General features: G+C 42.4%; 1 protein-coding gene across 1 annotated transcript in view; it reads left to right on the forward strand.

Moving 5' to 3' along the window:
* The first annotated feature begins 442 nt into the window (after positions 1–442).
* LOC107106032 (zinc transporter ZIP11-like) overlaps positions 443–22,545 on the forward strand; it is a 245,253-nt gene continuing 223,150 nt past the window's right edge. The window contains exons 1-3 of the mRNA XM_015406114.1: positions 443–525; positions 613–703; positions 14,776–14,923. Coding sequence (XP_015261600.1) covers positions 443–525; positions 613–703; positions 14,776–14,923 — 322 coding nt within the window. The remainder of the gene's footprint in view (positions 526–612; positions 704–14,775; positions 14,924–22,545) is intronic.

Here is a 22,545-nt window from a genome sequence, read left to right on the forward strand (position 1 = left end):
ATTTGAACTTTGCTATGAATGTTTTCCCCAAAGTGAACCTTACATAGTAACTCTACACAACCCCCACTTCCTTACTGAAGCTAATCAGCCACATCTGGAATTAATGAATGCTCTTCTCCTGGATATCCCCACCTCTACTGCCTTCCCCTCTCTTTGTTGTCTCCCTCATGTCAAGTTTTATGTTGTGAGTTTCTCAGGGCACAGATCTACCCTTTCCTGCTCTGTAAAATGCCATGGACATTGCTAGCAGTGTTATTGAAAATGATTAATATAACTTATATGCGATCAGGCTATGTTGGACATCAGTGGGGAGTAGGCACCAAGCATGACTCTCTAGAGTCACAGCCATTTGGACACGGCATGTCAAAAGACGGGTGACTTAACTGAGCAGAGCAATTGAGATTACATTAAGAGAAGATGGCAGCCTTCTAAGGGATAGCAGATGGCTGCTACCCTGGGGGTAAAACTAACTCACTCCCATGTATATGCCATAGAAAACACGACACAAGTACCAACGACTCAGAGGTAAGCAAGTCTTTGGCACAACAGCTTGCTATTTTTTGAACTGCAACACAGTGACTTAATTGATTTTCTCTTTCTTCTTTGCAAAAGACAGCTGAATGTCAAAGGTCTTTCCTTTGTGAAGTACTGGAAAAACCTGTTGTCAGACAACCTCTTCCCATTTAATAATTCATCCCATTTTGTAAGGGAAAAGCAGCCGACATACAGTAAATCTAATTCACATTGAAACAGCCGCATTGAGCTGTACTAAGGAGAATAAATAATCTAGTGTACCCATTGAAAATTAAACCTATAAGGAACTTGGTCCCCTACCCCCTCTGTTCCCCTCCTGGAAAAAAATGATCACCAAAGGCTATCGTTTAGAAGGCAAGATGGAAACCTTGAAGTGAACGAGAACACCGAACGGCCGTTTTCCAAGTGGCAGACAAATTATTTATGCTATTTCTTCTATACATAAGGAATTGAGCTAAATGAACAATGTTTAAGCATGTCAGGGTTTCATCAATTTTGCATGAGCATTCACAAATATCCTGGTGGGGGTAATTGCTTGCAAATACATTTAAACTAATGATATGTTATATCCTTCCTTGATATAAAACTATTAAAAGATACGTTATTGCATTTGACAATGCCACGCGGCTGGGTCAACTCCTAATGACAGATTTCAGCATTTGTAAATTAAGATACACTCTGCTGGAAGCAAATATTTTGTAAAAATAAAAGCTATATACTATGCAAGTCGGATCATTTATCTACAGCTTCTCTGTAGTTTATGTAAGAAATGAGTATGTATGGAAGACGGAAATGAGGTATGAGGATGTAGTGATTAGCTTGTTAGCTTGGATCTCAAGAGTTGTAGATTTATGTCTTCATCAACCAGTGAACAGAAGAAATTGCTTCATTAGGTCACACCAAAGGTCCAACTGCCTCCAACGACAGGTGGCATATTTGAACCTCAAAGCAGAGCATGATGATAAGTCCTCGTAGTTTGCTGCTCAGTGTCTGAGAATCACAGGTTTGTTCACTCTAATTTGAACGAAGATGTTATATTCCTTATTGTTATGGCTAACATCTGTGATAAGTCTATCCTCCAAGAACTGATGATGGTACATTCATTTAAAAGTTTCTTTCATACACCGATGGTGCTAATTTGGCCAAAATGTTTTTTTGGGGGGATGTAGACATTGTAGCTGAAAAGACCAAACACCAATGGTGCTAATTTGCCCCAAATGTTGGGGTGGGGGGGGATGTAGACATTGTAGCTGAAAAGAATTTACAGGGAACAATAATCAGATTTTCACACAACGTTCCAGGTTCACAGTAGCATGTTGAGGAAATTCACTCAAATTTTCAGACTTTTAAAAATTCATTATTTGACTACATGCTCCAAGTGCATATGTTTTAGTTGCTGAAAGGGGTGCATTTTAGAGGGGTGAGCTTTCTCTATTAATGTTTAGATTTAGTTACAACTGTTGAGAGTCAACCACCCCACATTAAATTTAGAGACTCTGCTCTTAAACACATAATATCTTGGTGTGATTTTTGTGCATGTGTTTTGTCAGGCCAAGCCACTGAAGGCTTTGTATGTAAAATGTAGTTTCTTGGGCTCTGCCAAGAGAGATATAAATAGATATAGAATGAGAGCATAAACCCCCAGGTTTCGAATATTCTGCAATTACAATATCCCATCAAGTTGGGACATGGGTTGCCTTGTTTTGCATTTTCTGGCAAGATGACACCAACAGGAAAGGTGGAGGTGGCCACCCCCCCAGAACTGCCATCCAAGGCCACTGCTTTGCCTTACCTCATTATCTAGCTAGCCATGTCCTAACTAGTCAAGGATTAGACAGCAAATGAAATGACATCTCAGTGCAATCATTACTGCATAACCAATCAGATTTGTCCATGCAATAATGTGTGTGAGAATGAAGATGGTGTAAATTAATAAGCAAATATTTTCACAAGTGTGCCTCCCCCCAAAAAAACCCTGACCCCAAAGGAGAGGGGTTTTTCCAGCATTCGTACAAAAAAAAAAAAACCCCTGCAAGTTGGCTCATCTCATCTCTCCTTGTCTCCAAGCGGTCTTCGAGGCAGCTCCATCTGACATTAGTTTAGTGGTTATGGAGGCATAAAAATCAGCTCTCATTTGGTTTCTGTGCCAAGCTTGTGATTAATGTGGCTATATGTTTATTCAGTTATTTAAAGATGCAATTAAACACAAAAATAACTGTGATTTTTATTAATTCCCCAGACAGAATTTTAAACAGAAAGCGATGTGAGTTCAGGCCTGTTGGGACTTAGTGAGGGGGTTTTGATATCCCACTGGATCCGTATGACTGTACAAATGATATCGGTACACATGTCCTTAGTTGTTTCTTGGGACTCTGCGTTCATCATGTTATTTCAAGACTGCACAACTTCACCAAAGTAGCAAAGCCAGCCTCTCACTACGTAATGGAGGAAGGGTGAAATCAACCCTGCTGAGGTAAGGCTTCATGTGCTGCCAGGATTTGGGATGCCTTGGCTAGGGTGGGGGGGATCTGCCCCCCTGGGCTTCAAGGAAACCACTAACGACCCTCCGCACCTTCCTGGGCTGCAGAGAGGGAGGAGACTACCACCCAATCTCCTAACTCAATGTCAAGCTGTGGGGAGGCAGGAGGAAGAAGGTCCATCCAGGGGGAGGGATGTGGGGAAGCAGCACACTCCCTGTAGGTCACCACTCACTGGGATTGGGTACGCACCGCTGGGCTATCATTGGGATTGCAAAAGAAGTTTTTGCACATGCTCATGCTGCTGTCTGGAAAGTCTAGTCCAGTCCACTATGTTCTGAGCATGCTGGCTGCACAGGTGAAGAAAGAGCAGACACACTCAAAAGGTAATTATTTCAAATGATGACCCTTGGGTATACCCAACTGCAACAATCCAGTAAATTGAGAGTAGGCGCAGTGAGCAGCTTACCTGCCATGCTGAATGCAGCCAATGATGCAGACATAAAAACCATCTGAAATAACTGCATTCTAAGAACCTGACTTAAAAGAAAATGGGCATTGTGAGTAGAGTAAGCTTAATATCGGTAAGAGAGAGCTGCTGTTAGTGCAACGGATCCATAGGATTCAGCTCTGAGTGATGCCTGACATCTGGCTCAACTGATCTATAACATTTCAGGGGGGGAAAGTTATTAATGTTTTGATGAACGGCTGACTTTATTCTTTGTAGAGAAACCAGACTCCACTGATGGATCCAACTGCCATAACGGAAGTTACTGTATGGGCCAGCCATTGTGGTGACGGCCTGCAGTGTGCACATCTTTCTCCCTCAAGACACTTTGCCAACTCTGGGTTCGGAAATACCAGGAGATTTGGGGAGTGAAGCCTGAGGAGGGTGGGGTTGGAGGAGGGGAGGCTCTTCGGTGAGGTATAATGCCACAGAGTTCATCTTGCAAAGTGGCCCTTTTCTCCAGGTGAACGGATGTCTGTTGCCTGGAGATGACTTGTAATCCCAGCACACCATTTTCTCCAGGTGAACGGATATCTGTTGCCTGGGGATCACTTGCCTGGAGGCTGGCAATCCTACAAGACATCTGCCTTTGTTCTCCTTCAACTCCCTTTTTAAAACCCCAGAAGAATGCAAATATCTCCTAAGAGATATGGTTTGTTTGATGGGATATTGTGTTGATTCTTGTGTAATTTCACTGAACAAAACCCCCTTAAAATTTCACTTTTGGTGAAATTCAGTGCCAACAGTAGCAGTGTATGGAATGTTCTGCCTGGGGAATTTCATTTATCTTACTGAAACTAATTTTGCTTTTCTCAACATCCCTTCGGGTCAAACAGCATCCCAGGGTCAAACACGGGGATGCCATCCCATCTAGCTTGGCCCTTAGATGTTTCCTCCAGAACAGAAATCTCTGAATTTTCCTCAAAAAAATTGTCTTCTTAGGCAGCAACTCTGAAAATGTTGGATTTCAGCGGTATATCTGTAGTAACCCAGCTATATCTAACCTAGCTGTGACTTCCACAAGCCATTCCTCTTGATGTCCCCCTTTCTGTTCAGGGACTGGGTAGTTAATGAAGTGAGATTACTTTCTAGCTATTTCTCTTCCAAGCCAACCATGTTATTCATTAAGGACAGTGAGAAACCCCACCAGAGTTCATCTGAGCAGCGATCTCCACGTGTGCTTGTGAAGGGCTCTAAAGAAGAACATGCATTGTCCTCTCTCTTTTTACAGAAGTTACTGTGACCTGGCTTCAGAACGTGGGGGGAAAAAAATTCTGATATTTTCCTTCTCTTTTGGTGGCTGCTCAGTCTCTTAATTACACTTTTAAACACAGTATAATTTTTGTAATTAACACGATGGTTGCAGAGGGCAGAGGAAGCTTGCTCTATGCTAATTGCAAGCTCTAGTCATGGTAGTGGAAATGCAAGGCTTTCTGCTAGTGGGGTGGAATGCAGTTTTTATGAAGGGTTTCAAAGCGTCTTCTCCATGGGCTCCTGCGCATTGCGAGTTATCATTAGCATTTGATAGCATAAAGAACCTTTATAATATGTGACAGATTTCTGTGTGAAGATTCCTACCTGATAACTGGGAGAAGAAATTTACATAAAGACCTTCATTAGTTCTTTCTTTGCATTATTGAAAATGGAAAGACTGCTGCACATTGTCTCCCTGTAAATCAGCGCTTTGGAGCCAAAAAAATTTGCGCTTTGTAATAAAATGTACAGTATAGGATGAAGGGAGCTTACATCAGCCTTCAAAAGGAAATAGGGAAAGGTTGGGAGATCAAAACTGGTATGTCAGAAAGTCCTAGGCCATGGTTAAATTGCTAAGAGATGGCAGCGGGGTGTAGGACTTCATGGTACCACATCTGATGGTTCAGCCCATGTGGTTTAATGGTTGGAGAGTCAGATTAGAACTGAGGTGGCCCATATTCACACACCCCACTCACCCATGAAGTGCCTTAGATAGGTTTTAGAGCAGTCACTTTCACCCTAACCTACCACTCAGGGTTGCTGCAAGAATAAAACAAGCCAGGGTCTCCCATATCTGTGTCCAGCACTCTAACCACTGCACCCCACTGGCTTTATGTTGTTTCCAACTTGTTGGTGAGAGTCTCAGGATGCTTAAGTCACTCCAGGGAAAGAAAAATCTGAGCCAGTCTTTAGAAAATTAGATTCATATCAAATGAATCTTACTTCAAGGGCTCTCTGTTTTATCCTTTCACCAGCTGTGCAGCCAAACTGGATTTTGGAGCTGCTAGATCTAGTAGTGGTAAGAAGTGTGTTTAATCCAGGGGTCATTTCCTGCCGGAGTGCACCGGAGCGGCACTCTGGCAATAGGGAGCCTGCGGAGAGACTCAGGGAGGGGGGATTTAAATGCCTGTGTTCCCTGCCCGATCTTCTCCAGGTGCCCTGCAGCCGCGAGGCACCTGGAGAAGATCAGGCAGGGAACCCAGATATGTCTGCCTCTCCCCCTGAGCCGCTCCACTTTTGCGGAGAGACTCAGGGAAGGGGCGGGATTTAAACTCATTTGCATATGCCTTAACTCATTTTAAACATGCCTGCCCTTTGTCAGGGGGTGTGGCATATGCAAATGAGTTATGCAAATGAGCTCCTGCACCTCTTTTTCTAGTAAATGACCCCTGGTTTAATCAAAATCACATTGTGCAGTCTGGGGATTCTCTTAACCTGTCGCTGACCTTCTTGTGTGCTCCATGTAATGTGAGAATGGTAGAACTGTGCGAATAGTGATGGGGGGAGCTGGAGGCTCTACAGGAAATCAAATAAGTGGCCCAGCTTGCAATTGAACATAATGTTCCACAGTTTCAGGAGCCAGGCTAATATCAATGGCTTTAAGAAGATCTATAGCCTCTATTGATTCCTTATGTTACCTGGTCTCTGCTGGTCTGAAAACTGCAATACCACTCTTTGGCCTTCTGCACTGATGGTGCTGCTGTGCTGGAAGGATGAGTCCAGCAATCCTTAAGTTACATGGCAGCACAGAGAATAAGGTGGCTGGACCTTGCTGCTAGAGAACCTGTGTTAAAAGCCCCCTAGCACCTTACAGTGGAGCTCTGTGTTGATCTTGGGTCCACAGAAAACAGTTAACCTTGCCACACTCTGCCCAACCCAGTAAGAGAATCCAGGTGGGCAGCCGTGTTGGTCTGAAGCAGTAGAACAAATTTTGAATCCAGTGACACCTTTAAGACCAACAAAAGTTTATTCAAGGTATGAGTTTTCGTGTGCACACACACTTCTTCAGATACAATGAAATGGAAATGGAAATAACAGTCATACATATAGAGGGTGGGCAGTAAATTAGCATTACTCTGTATGTAAAGGTGCCACTGGACTCAAAATTTGGTCCAGTATAAGAATGTAACTCAGTAATGCAGGTTTGCTCACAGAATAGCACCTTCTTCTTAGATACATTTCAAAACGCAGGTGCACATTCACCTCTGTAGGGTCCCATTACTCACCCTTTTCTGCTGTTTACAACAGCAAGGAAATATAATTTCTATGTCTGAATCATGTCCTTGAAATCCCCAACACCCAGTATTTCATTATTATGCTTTGTAAACAAAGTTGGGAATACAGAGCCTAGTTTGAGGATTTGGTAACTGGGAAATGAAGTATAACTCCAAAGGAAGAGCCTCCCAGGTATACATATATACATGCATACATACATACATGTATTTGATTTATTTGATTTGATTTACAAAATTTATAGCCCACCTTTCTGCCCTCACAAAGGCCACCAAGGTGGCTAACAATGTAAAATATCCATGATTTATTTTATTTATTTATTATTATATTTCTATCCCGCCCTCCCTGCAAACGGGCTCAGGGTGGCTCACAAACAGGGCAACATGTGCCAATATAAAATATTAAAAACAGAATAAAACAACATTTTAACAATAATAATTTAAAATCCCATTTGAAAAACATTATTACTCATCTATGCCAATTGTTCTGGGCTTCTTCCTGAGGAAGGTATGTTGGCAGGAGAGCTGAAAGTGTTTTATGCCTTTGGCATAAATGCCTAATATATGTGTGAGGCCCATTTAAATCTTCATAACAATTGCAGGGGTAGAAACTAATCAGAGGGTCAAAAATACTGATTTTACTGACCAAAATTCCAAAAAACCTGACCAAATACTGACAAATTACTGAACAATTTAATGTCAGCCTACTGATAAGTGAGCATTTAAGTGTAAAACTAGGACTTCACTTTTATAATAATAAAAATTATTATTATCTGGCCTCCACCATCCCCATAGCCAGCCCCATAGTTAGATATGACCTAGATAAAATGATTGCACACCTTTTTATTTATTTATTTTTATAAATAGAGGACTATGTTTTTATTATTGTACAAAATTTAAGGCAAGAAAAGATTCCCTTTAAAAAAAAATCACATACTGCAGATAATAAAACAGCAAAACATATTAAAAACCAAACATAAAATAATAATTATGACAACAAAACATAATTACTGTAAGGTAAGACTTGTCTTTGCTTTTACCTTTGGTTTTTTAATGAAAAAAGAACCAGCCAGCTGGGCATTGGAACACCCTAGACTGATTGTCCTGCGTGATTTCAATGTCCATGCAGAGAATGTGGCCTCCAGTCAGGCAATGGACCTAGTGTCATCCATGGTGGCGCTGGGACTCACCCAATATGTAACGACCCACACACGGTCAATCTGATCTTCGTGGCAGGGGTCACAGTGGACCAGGTTACTGCCTCAGCAGTGTCATGGTCGGACCATCATGCCCTCAAGGCCCATCTGAATGTTTCATCCCGACCCTGTTTGGGCGATGAGCAGATTTCAGCTCACCCATGGAGCCAAATGAACCCTATGTGGCTTCAAATGGCCCTGCGAGATCTGATGCCCCCTGGTGGCTTGTTAGATGAGCTTGTGGAGGATTGGCACAGCTGACTCTTGGCAGCCATCGATGAGATCACTCCCCGACACCTTCTGCACCCTCACTCGAGGCTGGCTCCTTAGTGGATGAAGCAAGAGCTAAGACGGCTAAAGTGAAGGTGGCGGCGTGCTCGTGATGAAGTAACACGGACATCCTATGGGATGCTTATGAAAGCCTATGAGGTGGCAGTGAAAGCTGCTAAGAAGGATTTCTATGCGGCCTCCATTGCATCTGCGAGCTCATGCCCAGCCCAGTTATTTAAAACTATTCAGTCAATCATGACTCTGCCACAGGGCAGACCAAATAGTAGGGAATTGGCTATTGACTGTGAGGCATTTGCGACCTATTTCACAGATAAGATCATAACGCTCCACCAGGACCTCCTGACCGCAATTGAGACAGTAAAGGAACTGGAAGCCCCTTGTCCACAATCCCATAACAAAAGGATTGGCTCGGCAGCCCACCTGGGAGAACCTGTTCCGGCAGCCTCAAGACAAAGAGGACAATCAGTGTTAAACGATGACTCAACGTGCCATCCAGGTGTCTCTGTTACTATCTTAATTAACATTCAGTATTGCCCCACCTAGACCCCTTTCCTCCATGGCATACGTGACTTCTTGGAATGGACCACAAAGGTGCTGTCCCAGGGGAGGGGTACAGCAAGACCTCCCCCCTATGTCATCCCAAGGGAGGGGACCTGCTAAGCCCACCTCCTAAGGTTGCCTAATAAAAGATGACACACAGAGACGCGCTCTCTCTCTCTCTTGCCCCTCAACGACCTCTATACTCTGCCTCTTGAACTTGTGGCTACCTTGCCACCCACCCTGCCTCAAGGCTCTGGAACTGCAGCCAAAGTCCCCACATGCTCTCTGCTGGTTCAGTCTGCACGTTCCCTTTTCTTAGTATAATCCCTATTTTTCTATAATTCCCCTATTTTGCCATTTGGAAGACTTCATCTCTTCAGGATCAGGTAAACGTATCACCCAACCAACGAACCTCCTGCTAATGCAAATGTGCTATCCCCATCTCTCTACGTTTCTTAGTCCTGTATAATTGTCTCTGTGTTTGTGTATTGTTTGAATGTGCATAAAATACAGTAAAAGACACTGATTTAAACTAATACCAGCCTGCTTGTCTGTTACTGATACTCTGGAAAGATGGGACCTCTGTATATAAAGGTGAATGCTCCCTTATGCCAATTGCTACTAGCTCATATTCCACCAATATTGATAAGAAATCAGAGCAATTTGGCTAACAGTTGGTTAGTGACTGGGAAGGAGAGAAGGAAGCAGGGAACAATGTGGGTATGTGGTGGGAATGAGGGAAAGAAATAGTGTGGGGTGAGAGATACAGGGGAAACTGAGCTTCCCCCTCAAGTCCTTTAATCTTCTCTACCATGTAGATGAGTCCAGTGGCTGGCACTGCAGAACTGTGCCATAGATTTCCTACATACAGGCAGCCAGAGATGGAAAGAAGGGAAATCTCGAGACTGGGGGACAGATAAAGGTGGGTTGATTGGTGGCTGGGAAGGAGAGGATATGGGGCTTTTGGGGAAGAAACAAAATAGTGAAGAATGCAATTGAAGAATGTAGGGAAGGGAGAAATATAACTGTAATTTTATTTAAAATGAAAAATCATTCAGCAATCAATATGTTTTTTTAAATTCAGTTTTCTAATTGCTGTCCTAATAGAAGTGGAAACATTGTCCTGATTAAACTGTGTTTTAAAAAGGCTAGCTAATGTGTGATTAGTATGAATACCATCAGTCAGAATGTATTATGCAAACAGAGGACTATTATTCATCTCTAACCTTCTGGGGTTCTCTTTGAGTGACCTTAACTCACGAAGCATCTCATTACTTTTTCCAGTGGTTCAGTGTACCTTTGTTTTTTAATTTGTCTTCTGTGTACATGGTTGGAACCATGCTGATGTGTGCAATACTGTATATCTGAGCTCTCTAATTACTTCTTTCTTTCATCCTCTGTGCCACTGAGAGCAGTGCAAGGCAAATGCTTAAGAGGGACAAGATGTGGAAAGAGCTAGTCTCCTAATTGCTCAGACTAGTGGGCATGCCTAATCTTGGATGCCTTGGTTTTGATTTTTCAAAAAATGTATAAGCATTTAAAATGCACATATATAATATAAACATATCTATATATATATATATTATATATATTATATAATATATATATTTGTGTGTGTGTTCTGTTTCCTTAGATCTGTATTCTCATAATATTGGTGAAGTTTGTTGTGTATGCCCCATTGAATAAAAAGCTTTAATAGAGAAAAGTTTTAATATCTAACATTTCCCAGAATATTTACACACAAGCCCCTTAATTTTAAACATTAATATTTCATGTCAGACTTTTCAGAAATATTTTTCAGAAGATTGTTACAACTCCTTGTTCACTGCTTTGTTATAAATGTTTTAGCTGTTATTAAATGCAGAGGTCATTTCGGGGGGGAACGCGGGGGAACGCAGTTCCCCCGGGTGAGGTGCGGGGGGCGGGGCACATGACGAAGCCCCGCCCCCTGCTTCCAGCCGCCCCGCTTCCAGCCCTCATTCAGCCAGGAGGAGGCAGGAGAAGAGGGAGGGTAAGTTGCTTCCTCCCCACCTCTCCCCACCCCTGCCTGCCTGGGGCCAGGGAGGGCCTTGGCGGGGCTTCCTTGCACTCCCGCTGGCCTTGCAGGTCCACTGCCGGGCCCCTGATGTCAGGGGGTGTGGCATATGCTAATGAGTTATGCTAATGAGTTCCCCTAGCTCTATTTCTACGAAATGACCCCTGATTAAATGCATTCCTACTAGTGTCCTGTTTACCACTGCCCCTTGCCGACAGCTTCTTTGTCATATAAGAGAACTATTTGTGGTATAAATTACTAGCTGCTCTATTTCTGTCCCTGCTTTCCAAAAATGTTTCATAGTTTACTGTACCACCATATGGATAAGAAGTAATCTCCTTTTCCTCCTCTGGTATCTCAGGTTGTAATACCACTGGTCTTTAACATCTTTCTTAATTCCCTGATTTGTATGTAACACACTTTCTTATGGGTTTCTTCTGTACTTAGCATCTCTCCCTTACCTTTTTTGCACTGCAGTGCCTGAAATGTTGTTACCTTATGATTGTCTTTTTGATCACTTTCTTTTTAAGCCTTTCTAAGCATTGCTTCCTTTCTTTATTTGTTATCTATCTATATAAAAGAAAGTCCACTCACCGTAAAATCAACATCCAGGTCGAACCCCTGGACCTAGAAACACAAAATTCGGGGAAGAGCACTCCTACGATGATGTAGATGCTCACTAAGAAGGGATTTTTAGAAATTCGACTCCTAAGGGGGTCAAAAGGGGTAAAATGTGCTCCCCCATTGTTTCCTATGTGGCTGCCAGGCTGCTGCCTCCTTGCACTTCCCACTCTCTGATTGGTCAGCTGCAGAGCTCAATGTTCTGAGGTACAGGAGTTACAGTTACAGGAGACTGCAAAGAGCTAATGACAGTTGAGGAATTCAGGAACCACCTGTGAGGTGCACCAGTGCTGCTGGTCCAGCCTCCCTAATGGTTTCAAACATGCTGTCCCTACACCTGACAGGCGGCTGTCTGTCAGGTGCACCAGCCTTTTTTATTGCGGTCACACACTGTCTTGACATTTTCAGTGAGTTATCTACTACAACTCCAAGACCTCTCTCTTGATCAGTCTCTGCCAGTTCAGACCCCATCAATGGCTTGCCCAGCAGGATTTCCTTAGCATTGCTCCTGGCCCAGCTTCCCCGATGTCTTTAAACATATCCTCCCCCCCCCAACACCAGAGCATTGAAAGCCATCAGGGAGAGTACCCAAGCAGCATCACCTTAGCAATCCTGCTAGTCTAACCTCCCCAATGCCTTCAGACACGCTACCCCTCCTACACCTGACAGACAACCGCCTGTCAAGGGTTGGAAGGGGTGCAGAGTCGTTAAAGCCATCAGAGAAGAGAGGCTTTCCTTGCAGGATTGCGTTAGCGGTGCTGCTGGCCAAGTCTCCCTGATGCCTTTAAACACAATCCCCCCCTCATACCAAACAGGTGGGTGTTTGTCAGGTGCAGGAGCAGGGCCAGGGTATTTTAATTGATCAGGGAGGCCGCCCTTTAGCCACACTCCCACCCACTATTGAAATATACCCCAAATTTGTAGAAAAGTGGTTTCCTGTATCAAGTTATTTAACTTCTCACAACACGGGTTCTGGAAAATTGGTTCATATGAGCTTGCTTAATATCTGATTGCTCGGATTTTGTTTTGAATACATATATGTCCCACTTCTTAAATGTAACATAAATGAGAAACATATTTTTTTTAAAAAAAGGTATGCCCTGCACTCAAAAAGAAATTCAGTGCCCAGGCCAAACCCCTGCACCAAGCAACCCAAAATAAGGGGATTGCATTCCTACCTAGCTATTTGATTAGTGATATGAAGGTTCTGGTCAGATAGAACATATAAAACTAGCCAGTTGAATGGCCTTTAAACTTGTGTAAAAGAGGGCTAATTAAAGAGTTTCTTACTGGACTGCTGAACATTTAGCCTTGTGAGCATAAAAGCCCTGTGGATTTGGGGGATTTGAGGTGCAAGAAATGAGCAGCTGGAACCCTGTAATCAGGCACTATACCACACACAAGTAGGGAACATGCCCTGTTAGCTAATGGATACAGAGTATGAGAGCCAGAGAAAAAAGATGGCACCTGACCAGTGGATAGTTTTAGTAGTTCTGTTTATTTTAATTAGTACTCATGATGTTAATTAGTACTTATCTGATAAGGGACACATTAGTTTTCCTTCTGTCTTGACCTTCCAATGGGCTTTGTTTTTTTTTAAACAAATTCGTTTTAGTCATTTTAAAACTAATCTACTTTGAACTAGTCAGCAGATAGCAGAAAGTAAGAGTTACTTCCCTGCATTGCTAATTGCTCTGTTAAGGAAGCTATAAGTTAGTTGGGAGTCTCTGGACTGCTGAAGTTTCCATCACTGCATTGTCTTTAAAAAATAATTCAGTTACAGTGTTTAGTTTCCCCCCTGTATCTCATTTAATAAGAACATATTATCAGATTTACACATTTGCTCTTTCTTACTGTATCTTCAGAAAAAAAATCTCCTTTAAAAATTTCACCATTCACATTAAGCACATTAATCCAGTTGTGGGAAAGCTATATGCCTTGTATCTATATGATAAACTTCCCTGCTCTACTCTGAGTGGCAGTGGCTCTCCAGTGTAATGTGGGTTCCCAGCTTAGAGTACTCAGGCAGGCACCTGAATAGGTCCATTCAACAAAGACAAGGTTTTAATATAGGTCAGGGAATACTCACCTGGAATCCAGCAATAAGGAGAGCCAGTTTGGTGTAGTGGTTAAGTGTGCGGACTCTAATCTGAGAGAACCGGGTTTGATTCCCCACTCCTCTGCTTGCACCTGATGATGTGACCTTGGGTCAGTCACAAGCTCTGGCACAGCTGTCCTTGAAAAAGAGCAGTTTGTGTCAGAGTTCTCTCAGCCCCACCCACCTCACAGGGTGTCTGTTGTGGGGAGGGGAAGGGAAAGGAGTTTGTAAACCGCTCTGAGACACCTTTGGGTAGTGAAGGGCGGGGTATAAATCCAATCTCCTCTTCTCTTCTTCTTCTTCTACTTTGGACTATTGCTACTCTGATATATTTCTCTACTTTTGCAGTAAATATGCAGTGGTGTGCAGCTGTACTTGCTGCCTGATGTCTTTCTGGTTAACAGCCAAGCTTTGTTGTGGTCTTGACACTCCTCCTATATAATATGTGTGATAGTAAATATCGAATACATCATTTAGTTCCTTAGTTCTCTCTGGGTCTAAAACATGTCCTATTGGTCCTTTTTTGTTTCCCCACCAATTTAACTATCAATCAATCAATCAATTTATTTAGCTCACATGACCAATGGTCTCAAGCACAGAATACAACAAACATGTAAAATAAACCAATTTAATTAGAGAGTCTATAGAGAAGAAACTGTAGTATTCCAGTTCTAATAATTAAATCCCAGACACGTACAATGTGTTGAGGTGATGTGTATAGGGCATATAATCTATTGACTTTTTCTGAGCCTCCTGCATAGTTGTAGTTGTCATCACACATGTAACAGTGCCAGAGATCCCAGCTCCATGTAATTTTCTTGCAGTGTCTGTGTCAATAAAACTGTGTGCACTGACAACAGAGCAACCAATGATAACATGACACACTGTTATTTATTAAATGTCTTTCAAGGCACTGAAGAATACCACATAGTTTTCAGCCATTAGATAGATAGATAAGCATGAGAATTATTATGTTTTTCTTTGTTCTAGGGTATCAGTGAAGCTCCATACACAGCACTGGCTTTGGACTACGATTCAAGAGTGGTGAAAGAGAAGTATGAGCACCAACCCATCCACCACCAGGAGGAGTATGAAAACGAGTTGTCCATCCGGATAGGTAGAACTTCATTGCATTCAGGCAAGCATCATGTCATATACCATCTGTGGAATCAGGCCAATTTTGATACAGTTATTACTAAGTTCATAAGATATATAATGAGTACACACACATCTTACATTTATATAGGTAATGAATACGTGTGTGTTTGTGTGTGTTTAAAACTGGTTTTAAAGAACTTTCTCACTGCTTTCATTCAGGTAACTAGGCAGAGTTGCGCTTGCTTTTCCTTTCTCTCATACTTTTCCAGATCACTTACACAGGTTTTCATGTTTGCCTCATCTCTTATGGTTATGACTGATTTGCCTTCATTAAATCAGGCTGACCAGTCTATTTAAAATATGCTATCCTACTGCTTGAACAGACATGGGGAAGTTTGTACCTCTTCCCCTTCCTACAGCATGTTGATCTGCCAAGATGGACAACGTGCAGCTGCTAAAATTTCCTGATGTACACAACTATTAAAGGTATGAATGCTCAGCTTTAAAGATGTTGACCACCATAATTCAAACAAAGATGCAGCAGGCTAAGAAGAGCGCTTTTACTGCAACCCAGCTGTGTAGAACTGAGGAAATTCTCCTCCTGATTTCTGCTAAATATAAATTGATACTCGTGCCATAATTAAAAGATGTGGTACCATTTCTTTGATGAAAATCAGTAAACTTTTATCTCTAAATTAAAACTGCACTTTCAATTTGGTTCAATTTGAGTATGCATTTGACTTGGGAAAGCAATGCTGTTTTGCCCTTAGATTTCTGAACGAATGTGGAATGTCACTTGCTGTTGTCAGTGAAAGCCTTTTACATAAGTACTAGCCTGCAGGGCACAACAAACCTAGCAGGCCTAAGCTGTCTGTGTTTTTTGTACATGGACAATATGGTACTTTTATTCATATCCAAATAGTCTGTCTCAGATCCTCAGTAATTGCTGGCATTTATTATATGAATTGCTACAGGAAAATCCAACTAGTTATTTTGGAAGTTAACCCCTTCCCCACCACACACACACTGACACATGTGCTGTGTCTCAGTTTGCATTGGAATAAAGAAGGCAGACAGTGTTGCTATTTGAGTAGCTGAAATGCCCCATATTCTTTCTATATACAAAATTTATTGATATGTAATTTGGATTTGCTATCAGAATTAATCAAATTTGCTTATCTTCCTGTGATTCTCGAAAACTTCAGCAGTAAGAGCCAAACTCTAGATGTGATGCTGGAGATCGTCTCCCACATTTAATTTTTTTTTTTAAGAGTAACTGGGGCAGCGAGAAGATGATCGAGATTGGGGGTCGTGGTACTGAGAGATGGGGTGGCAGGTTGCTCTTTCCAACTTCACCACCCCCAGGTCCATCCTACCCAGCATTCTGTTTTCCACAAACCATGGAAATTCCACAAACAGGGACACCAAAACAAAACTGTTGTTGATGATGCCATCCTAGCCACTGGTACTTCAAGATATATTGCCTCTGTACATAGCAGTTCCACTTAGCCATTATGTTAATAGCCATAACCCTATCTTCTGTGAATATCGTATTTTAATCCTCTTTTAAAGCCATTGAAGCCGGTGGATTCCACGACATAGTGTGGCAGTGAGTTCCACTGTTTAATGATGTGGCATATGTATTGAATCTAGTTGCCCGTCAATGGCATGAAGCATAAAGGGTGCCCTTGCAGCATGACCCCAGTCTGAATCTCTCTCTTTCCGTAGCTGCTTTGAGCCAAGACACTCTCACTTGTTCACATTTCCCAAGTCTTTTATTCCTAAATTGTGCTCAATGTGTAGGGAGTGATTGTATGTAACATTATCTGTCACTGGCATTTCCATAACGCCAAATACTTGGGGCACTTCTACACAGCAATGGTAGTTCTAAATCCAGCAATAAGCAGTAGTGCATATTGTAGGTTTGTTTCCCTCTGGTTTGTGGTGTTTTATAAAATAATTTTCAGATGCGACTGCCATTTGTTTAGCTTTATTTACAGCATGACTTGCCTTGCCTACAGAGGTCACGTAGTCAGCAGACAACATGGGTGCCTGCTGATGAAAATATCCCAGTGTTCCATTCCCCTCTGATCTCCCATGTCAAATCATCAAACACCTTCCAAAAATAACAGCTAAGTTGCAGTTTAATTGGTGGAAAATAAAGCTCTTCCCCCCAAGAACATTTTACATTTTTCTGTTTGGAAATAACAGACTAGTTAAAGTTGTAAACAAGAAAATGTGGAAGTGGTTTGGAGGCAGCAAATTTTCCATTATGGGTTGTTTGGTTTTCTCTTTGTCTGGGGAAAAGGTTTTTCTTCTTTGGGAAAAAAAGAAAGATGCATTCAGGCAGATACTGGTATTCGTTTTTTCTTCTGTGACACTTCTGTTCATTGCTTTCTGGCTTACTGGAATGAACTCTATATTTTCACAAAATGAATCATGACTGAAGGAGTGAAGACTGACAGTGACTCTATTAATATGTTTTCCTAATGCTTTCAAGAATTGTCAAGCTGTTGCGCTAACGAAAATTCTGGGAGTATTTTAATCTTTCCCAATCGAATGGGTATGTCTCACTAATATAGATACTGATAATAATCATTGATGGATCATTATCTACAATTTAAATTAAAAAAAATACATGGTGGCATTTCCCCTGCAATTAAGCTAGAGCCAGTCAATACAGTTGGCATGGAAATGGTCTAGGGAAGAGACACGGTCCACAGTTTTACCTCATAATAAAAATATGAATTGGGGTCCAAGGTAAGGGAGTGGAAATACAAAGTGGCAATTGAGTGAGTGAGAAGGAGAGAGAGAAACGTTTGTGTGCCTGTGCTCTGTAAAGGTGATATTTCTATGACTAAGGAATGATAGTAGTACACCCTCTTCTAATTGCTGCATGAGAGATATTTCAACTAGATGTCGGGAGGGGTGATTCAAGTTTTCTGGGGACAAGGCAGAAACATTACTATTGGCTTGAAGAAAAAATGAGCAGGTGGCTCATTCAGTCCTAAGAGGATGACATATTTTTAAAAAGTATTCATGCAGTATTCTTTTTCTCCATTTCTTAAGCCCTTTTAATACTGAAAAGTATATATTCTTCATATGAGTTAAAGCCAGAGAATTATAAGCCAGATAAAGTTTTCCTCTTCATGTCTCTGATAATAATAAAACAGATATATCCAGCCACTTCAAGTGTCTTTAAACAGTAAAAATAAGTAATTGTTTTAAAACTTGCAGAGCATATTAGCTAGCTGTCATCCTCCTCCAGCATCTTGCCTGCTCTCCTCAAAACCACGGAGTTTTTTTTACCAGCTGTAGTTTCCAAGTTGTCCTCATAGACAGACCATTATAGAGTAGCTCTGAGTTTACTGCAGCATGGATTTATATGGCCAGATCAGGGTAAGGCTCCATCTTCCAGCGGCGGCCAGGTTGATGATGGGCCTCCCTAAATGGGAGCACATCCGGCCTGGGCTGAAGGCGCTGCACTGGCTGCCAATAGCATACCGAATCCGCTTCAAAGTGCTGGTACTTACCTTTAAAGCCCTACATGGCCAGGGTTCGACCTACCTGAGGGACCGCCTTTCCCCACATATACCCCCAAGAGCACTTTGGTCGGGGACCCAGAACCGCTTGGTAGTGCCGGGTCCCCGGGAGGTAAAACCCGCGTTGACCAGGGCCAGGTCCTTTTCAGTGGCGGCCCCTACCTGGTGGAATGAGCTCCCGGAAGAGATCAGGGCCCTGCGGGACCTTATGCAGTTCCACAGGGCCTGCAAGACGGAGCTCTTCCACCAGGCTTTTACATAGGGGCCGCCGCTATTACCACCACCACCAACGGTGGTAATTCCAATTGGACCTGGATTACCCTGGGAAATACAGCTTCCCCATGTGACATTAAAATCTCCTGGAGAGTGGTACCCCAACGGGGCCGACTGAAGACCGGAGACGCCGCCATCACCAAAGACCATCTTGCTGTGAAACACTTATTTATTTATTGTTATATATGATTGCTGCTATGTTTTTATTGTTTTATGGATTTTATGTATGGGCTGTCGCCCTCTGTAAGCCACCCTGAGCCCGCTTGCGGGGAGGGCGGGGTAAAAATACCTAAATAAATAAATAAATAAATAAATAAAAAATTATAGGGCCAGGTCAGGGTAAAGCTCCGTCCTTAGGGCTAAGTGAAGATGAGAGGAAGCTTTTTTTTTCTTTGCAGCTGAATTAACTTGCTTGACCAGCAATAATGCTGGGTCCAGTATAAATTCTAGACTTTTAATTGAGTCAGCAGGGGTCAAATATGGGAAGTGCAATGTCTTTCAAGGCCTCAACCTTCCCAACCGGCACCACCTCTGTCTTGTCAGGGTTCAGTTAATTCTTCATATGTTGTTTCTGGCAGATGAGGACATTGTTGGGATTGAGAAATACCTCTTTAAGAGGTACTGCTTCTGTGTCTGTTCTTACTAGTATTAAATATACGCTCTAAAGGACACTTCCTTTGTAGTTCTATTTATTTACTAGGAATAAGGCCGGTTGTGGAAATAAATACAAAAAGCTCTAGAAAGAGGCTCTGGGAAAGTGCCAAGACCTTCTACACTCAGCTTCAATTTGCTGTGGCGATCTCAGCAGGGTATAATGACACATTGTCCACCATTTTCTCCTGAGGAACTGATATCTGCTACTTGAAGAGCAGTTGTAATTTTGAGTAATCTCCAGCCCTCACCTGGAGATTGGCAACAATTTACCCAGGAAATGGCTGGTTTGGATGGTGGAGTCTATGGCATTGTACCTGTCTGAGGTCCAACCCCTCCTCAAACCTCAGTGCCCCTGATTTCAGCTTTTCATCTCCTCCCCCCTCCCGGAGATTGCTGCATGAGAGATATTTTAAAATTACAATGTTGTAATTCTGAGTGATCTCCACCCCTCACCTGGAGATTGGCAACAATGGTTCCCCAGGAGGGAATGGCTGGTTGGGAGAGTGGAGTCTATGGCATTGTACCTGTCTGAGGTCCAACCCCTCCTCAAACCTCAGTGCCCCTGATTTCAGCTTTTCATCTCCTCCCCCCTCCCGGAGATTGCTGCATGAGAGATATTTTAAAATTACAATGTTGTAATTCTGAGTGATCTCCACCCCTCACCTGGAGATTGGCAACAATGGTTCCCCAGGAGGGAATGGCTGGTTGGGAGAGTGGAGTCTATGGCATTGTATCTGTCCCACCCCTCCTCAAACCTCATCAAAGCAGCTTAAATCATTCTCCTCTCCCCCTTTGGACTTGCACAACAACCCTGTGAGGTAGGTTAGGCTGAAAGTCTGTGACTGGTCCAAAATCACCCTCTCAGCTTCTACAGCAAGAACCTGGATCTAGCAGACCCTGCTCTGAAGCACTGACTGCTATGCCAACGGTAGCCAACCTTCAGGTGGCACCTGAAGATCACCAGGTATTACAACTGAACTCCAGACAACAGGTCTCCCCCCCCCCTGAGAAAATAACTGCTTTGGAAGGTGGCCTTTATGGCATTCTGTTCAGCTGAGGCCTCTACCCTCTATGGCTTTCATATACTTTACCAGAAAGTCTCCAGGAATCTCCGTACCTGGAGCTGGCAACTCTAGTCAGGCCTGGCCCCAATGAGTTCTTCACAAAGAACAACCCTGTGAAGTGGGTTAGGCTGAGGGTATATGAGTGGCCAAAAGTGAGCTTCCGTGACACAAGTAGGAATTTGAACCCAGGTATCCCAGATACAAGTCAAACACTCTTAACCACTGCTTTGAAGTTATACATCAGGCTAATGTTTAAACTCTATCTTGTGCACTGGAACTTAGGTCAGGTTGATTTTTTGGGAAAGAAGCTTGTAATGGGTGGGATCCAGAATACATTTCCAATTAGCAGAATGCTCCCTCCTCCCCTGCAGTACACCAATCTCCATGAAATGCAGTTTGTCGGGGATAAGGAATTCTGAAGAATGACATGTGGGAGGATCTGCATTGGGAACCAGTGGAACGTGACAGTTTAGTCTGGATCCATCCTACCCTGTGGTCAGTTTGTCTGCTGTAGCCCTATAATGATAAGAGAATTCAGATGGTACAAATATATTTCATATTTTTTCTTCACCCTGGAGAAGAACTTCATCTCAAAGAATTGAAAGCAAAAATCAATTATTATAAGTATGTATGTCCCACTATATCACAAAACCACACATGTTTTCCGTAAAGATAAATAATATTGTTCCCCATCAAGTCACAGGCCACTTATGGCAACCCCAGAAGGTTTCCAAGGCAAAAGATGTTCAGAGGTGATTTGCCATTGCCTCTGGACTTTCTTGGTGGTCTCCCATCAAGGACTGTGTCAGGACAGCAGAGTGCCTGTGGGCTTTGCAACTGGTGATGAAGAAGATGTCATTTAACTCTTGTAACAACATCAGTGAGTTATTCAAGTGAATGTTCTCAGATAGCCAGATAGCTCAACAGTTTCATCTTGGAAAAACAAAAGCAATGTATGTTGTTGCTTTTGGCTTGGCACCATATTTCTCTGATCTTTTACTGAAACAGCTGAAACAATGCCAGACATTTGTTATCTGTTTTGATGAAGCTTTGAATAAGGTGTTTCAAAAGGGACAGATGGATTTAGTGGTTTGTTTTTGGAATGATTACTGTCATAAAGTTTCCACACGGTATCTAACCAGTGTTTTTCTTCAAACTGCTACTGCTGAAGACCTTCTTCAGAAGTTTCAAGAAAGCATGTCTTCTTTATCAGTTGCAAAATTATTACACATATCTATGGATGGGCCAAATGTAAATCACGTTTTTCTGAGAAAACTAAAAGTAGAAATTAAAACCAACCTTGACTGTAAAGAAGAAGGAAAAGAATTGATTGACTTTGGAACTTGTAGCCTTCATGTTGTACATGGGTCTTTTAAAACAGGATTGCAAGCAGTGAAATGGGACCTGAATTCAGTCTTGCGCAACATGTATTATCTGTTCAAAGATTCTCCAGCTAGGAGGGCATCATACACTGCTATGACTGGAAGCACACTATTTCCCCTGAAGTTTTGCTTCACTAGGTGGTTAGAGAATGTTAAGTGCCTTGATAGAGCTATGACTGTTTTTGACAACATCAAGATGTTTGTGGAAGAAGCAAAACTCCCCCACAGTAAACCTGCAATTTGTATTAAAGCTTCAATGCAAGATCCATTCATGAAGTGCAAAATGGCTTTCATGAAAATGATTGCTGGAGATTGTGAGCCATTTCTACAAAGGTTTCAAAACCAAAAACCATTGGCACCTTTTTTGTATGAAGAACTTTGTAAGCTAATTAAGAAGCGAATGAGTTGTTGCATAAAATCGGAAATGCTGCAAAACGTGTCTTCTGGTTCCCAGTTGTTAACAATAGACATGAAATTGTCTGAGAACTTGCTTGACAGAAGCAAGGTTGACATTGGCTTTGCAGCAAAGAAGCTGCTGAAAGAAACTAAACTGAGTGAACATCAAGTGGCTGAGTTTTGTCTAGGGTGTCGAAACATGGTAGTAGCTGTTGTTGAAAAGTTGATTGAGAGAAGTCCTTTGAAGTTCAAGATGGTGCGTGGCCTATCAGCATTAGATCTTACTATCATTTCATACAAGCCAAATCTTGGAATCACCAGAATAGGGGCTGTTCTTGAAGCTCTACATGC

The sequence above is a fragment of the Gekko japonicus genome, unplaced genomic scaffold, assembly GCF_001447785.1.
Source record: "Gekko japonicus isolate JY-2015 unplaced genomic scaffold, Gekko_japonicus_V1.1 scaffold818, whole genome shotgun sequence".
Lineage (NCBI taxonomy): Eukaryota > Metazoa > Chordata > Lepidosauria > Squamata > Gekkonidae > Gekko > Gekko japonicus.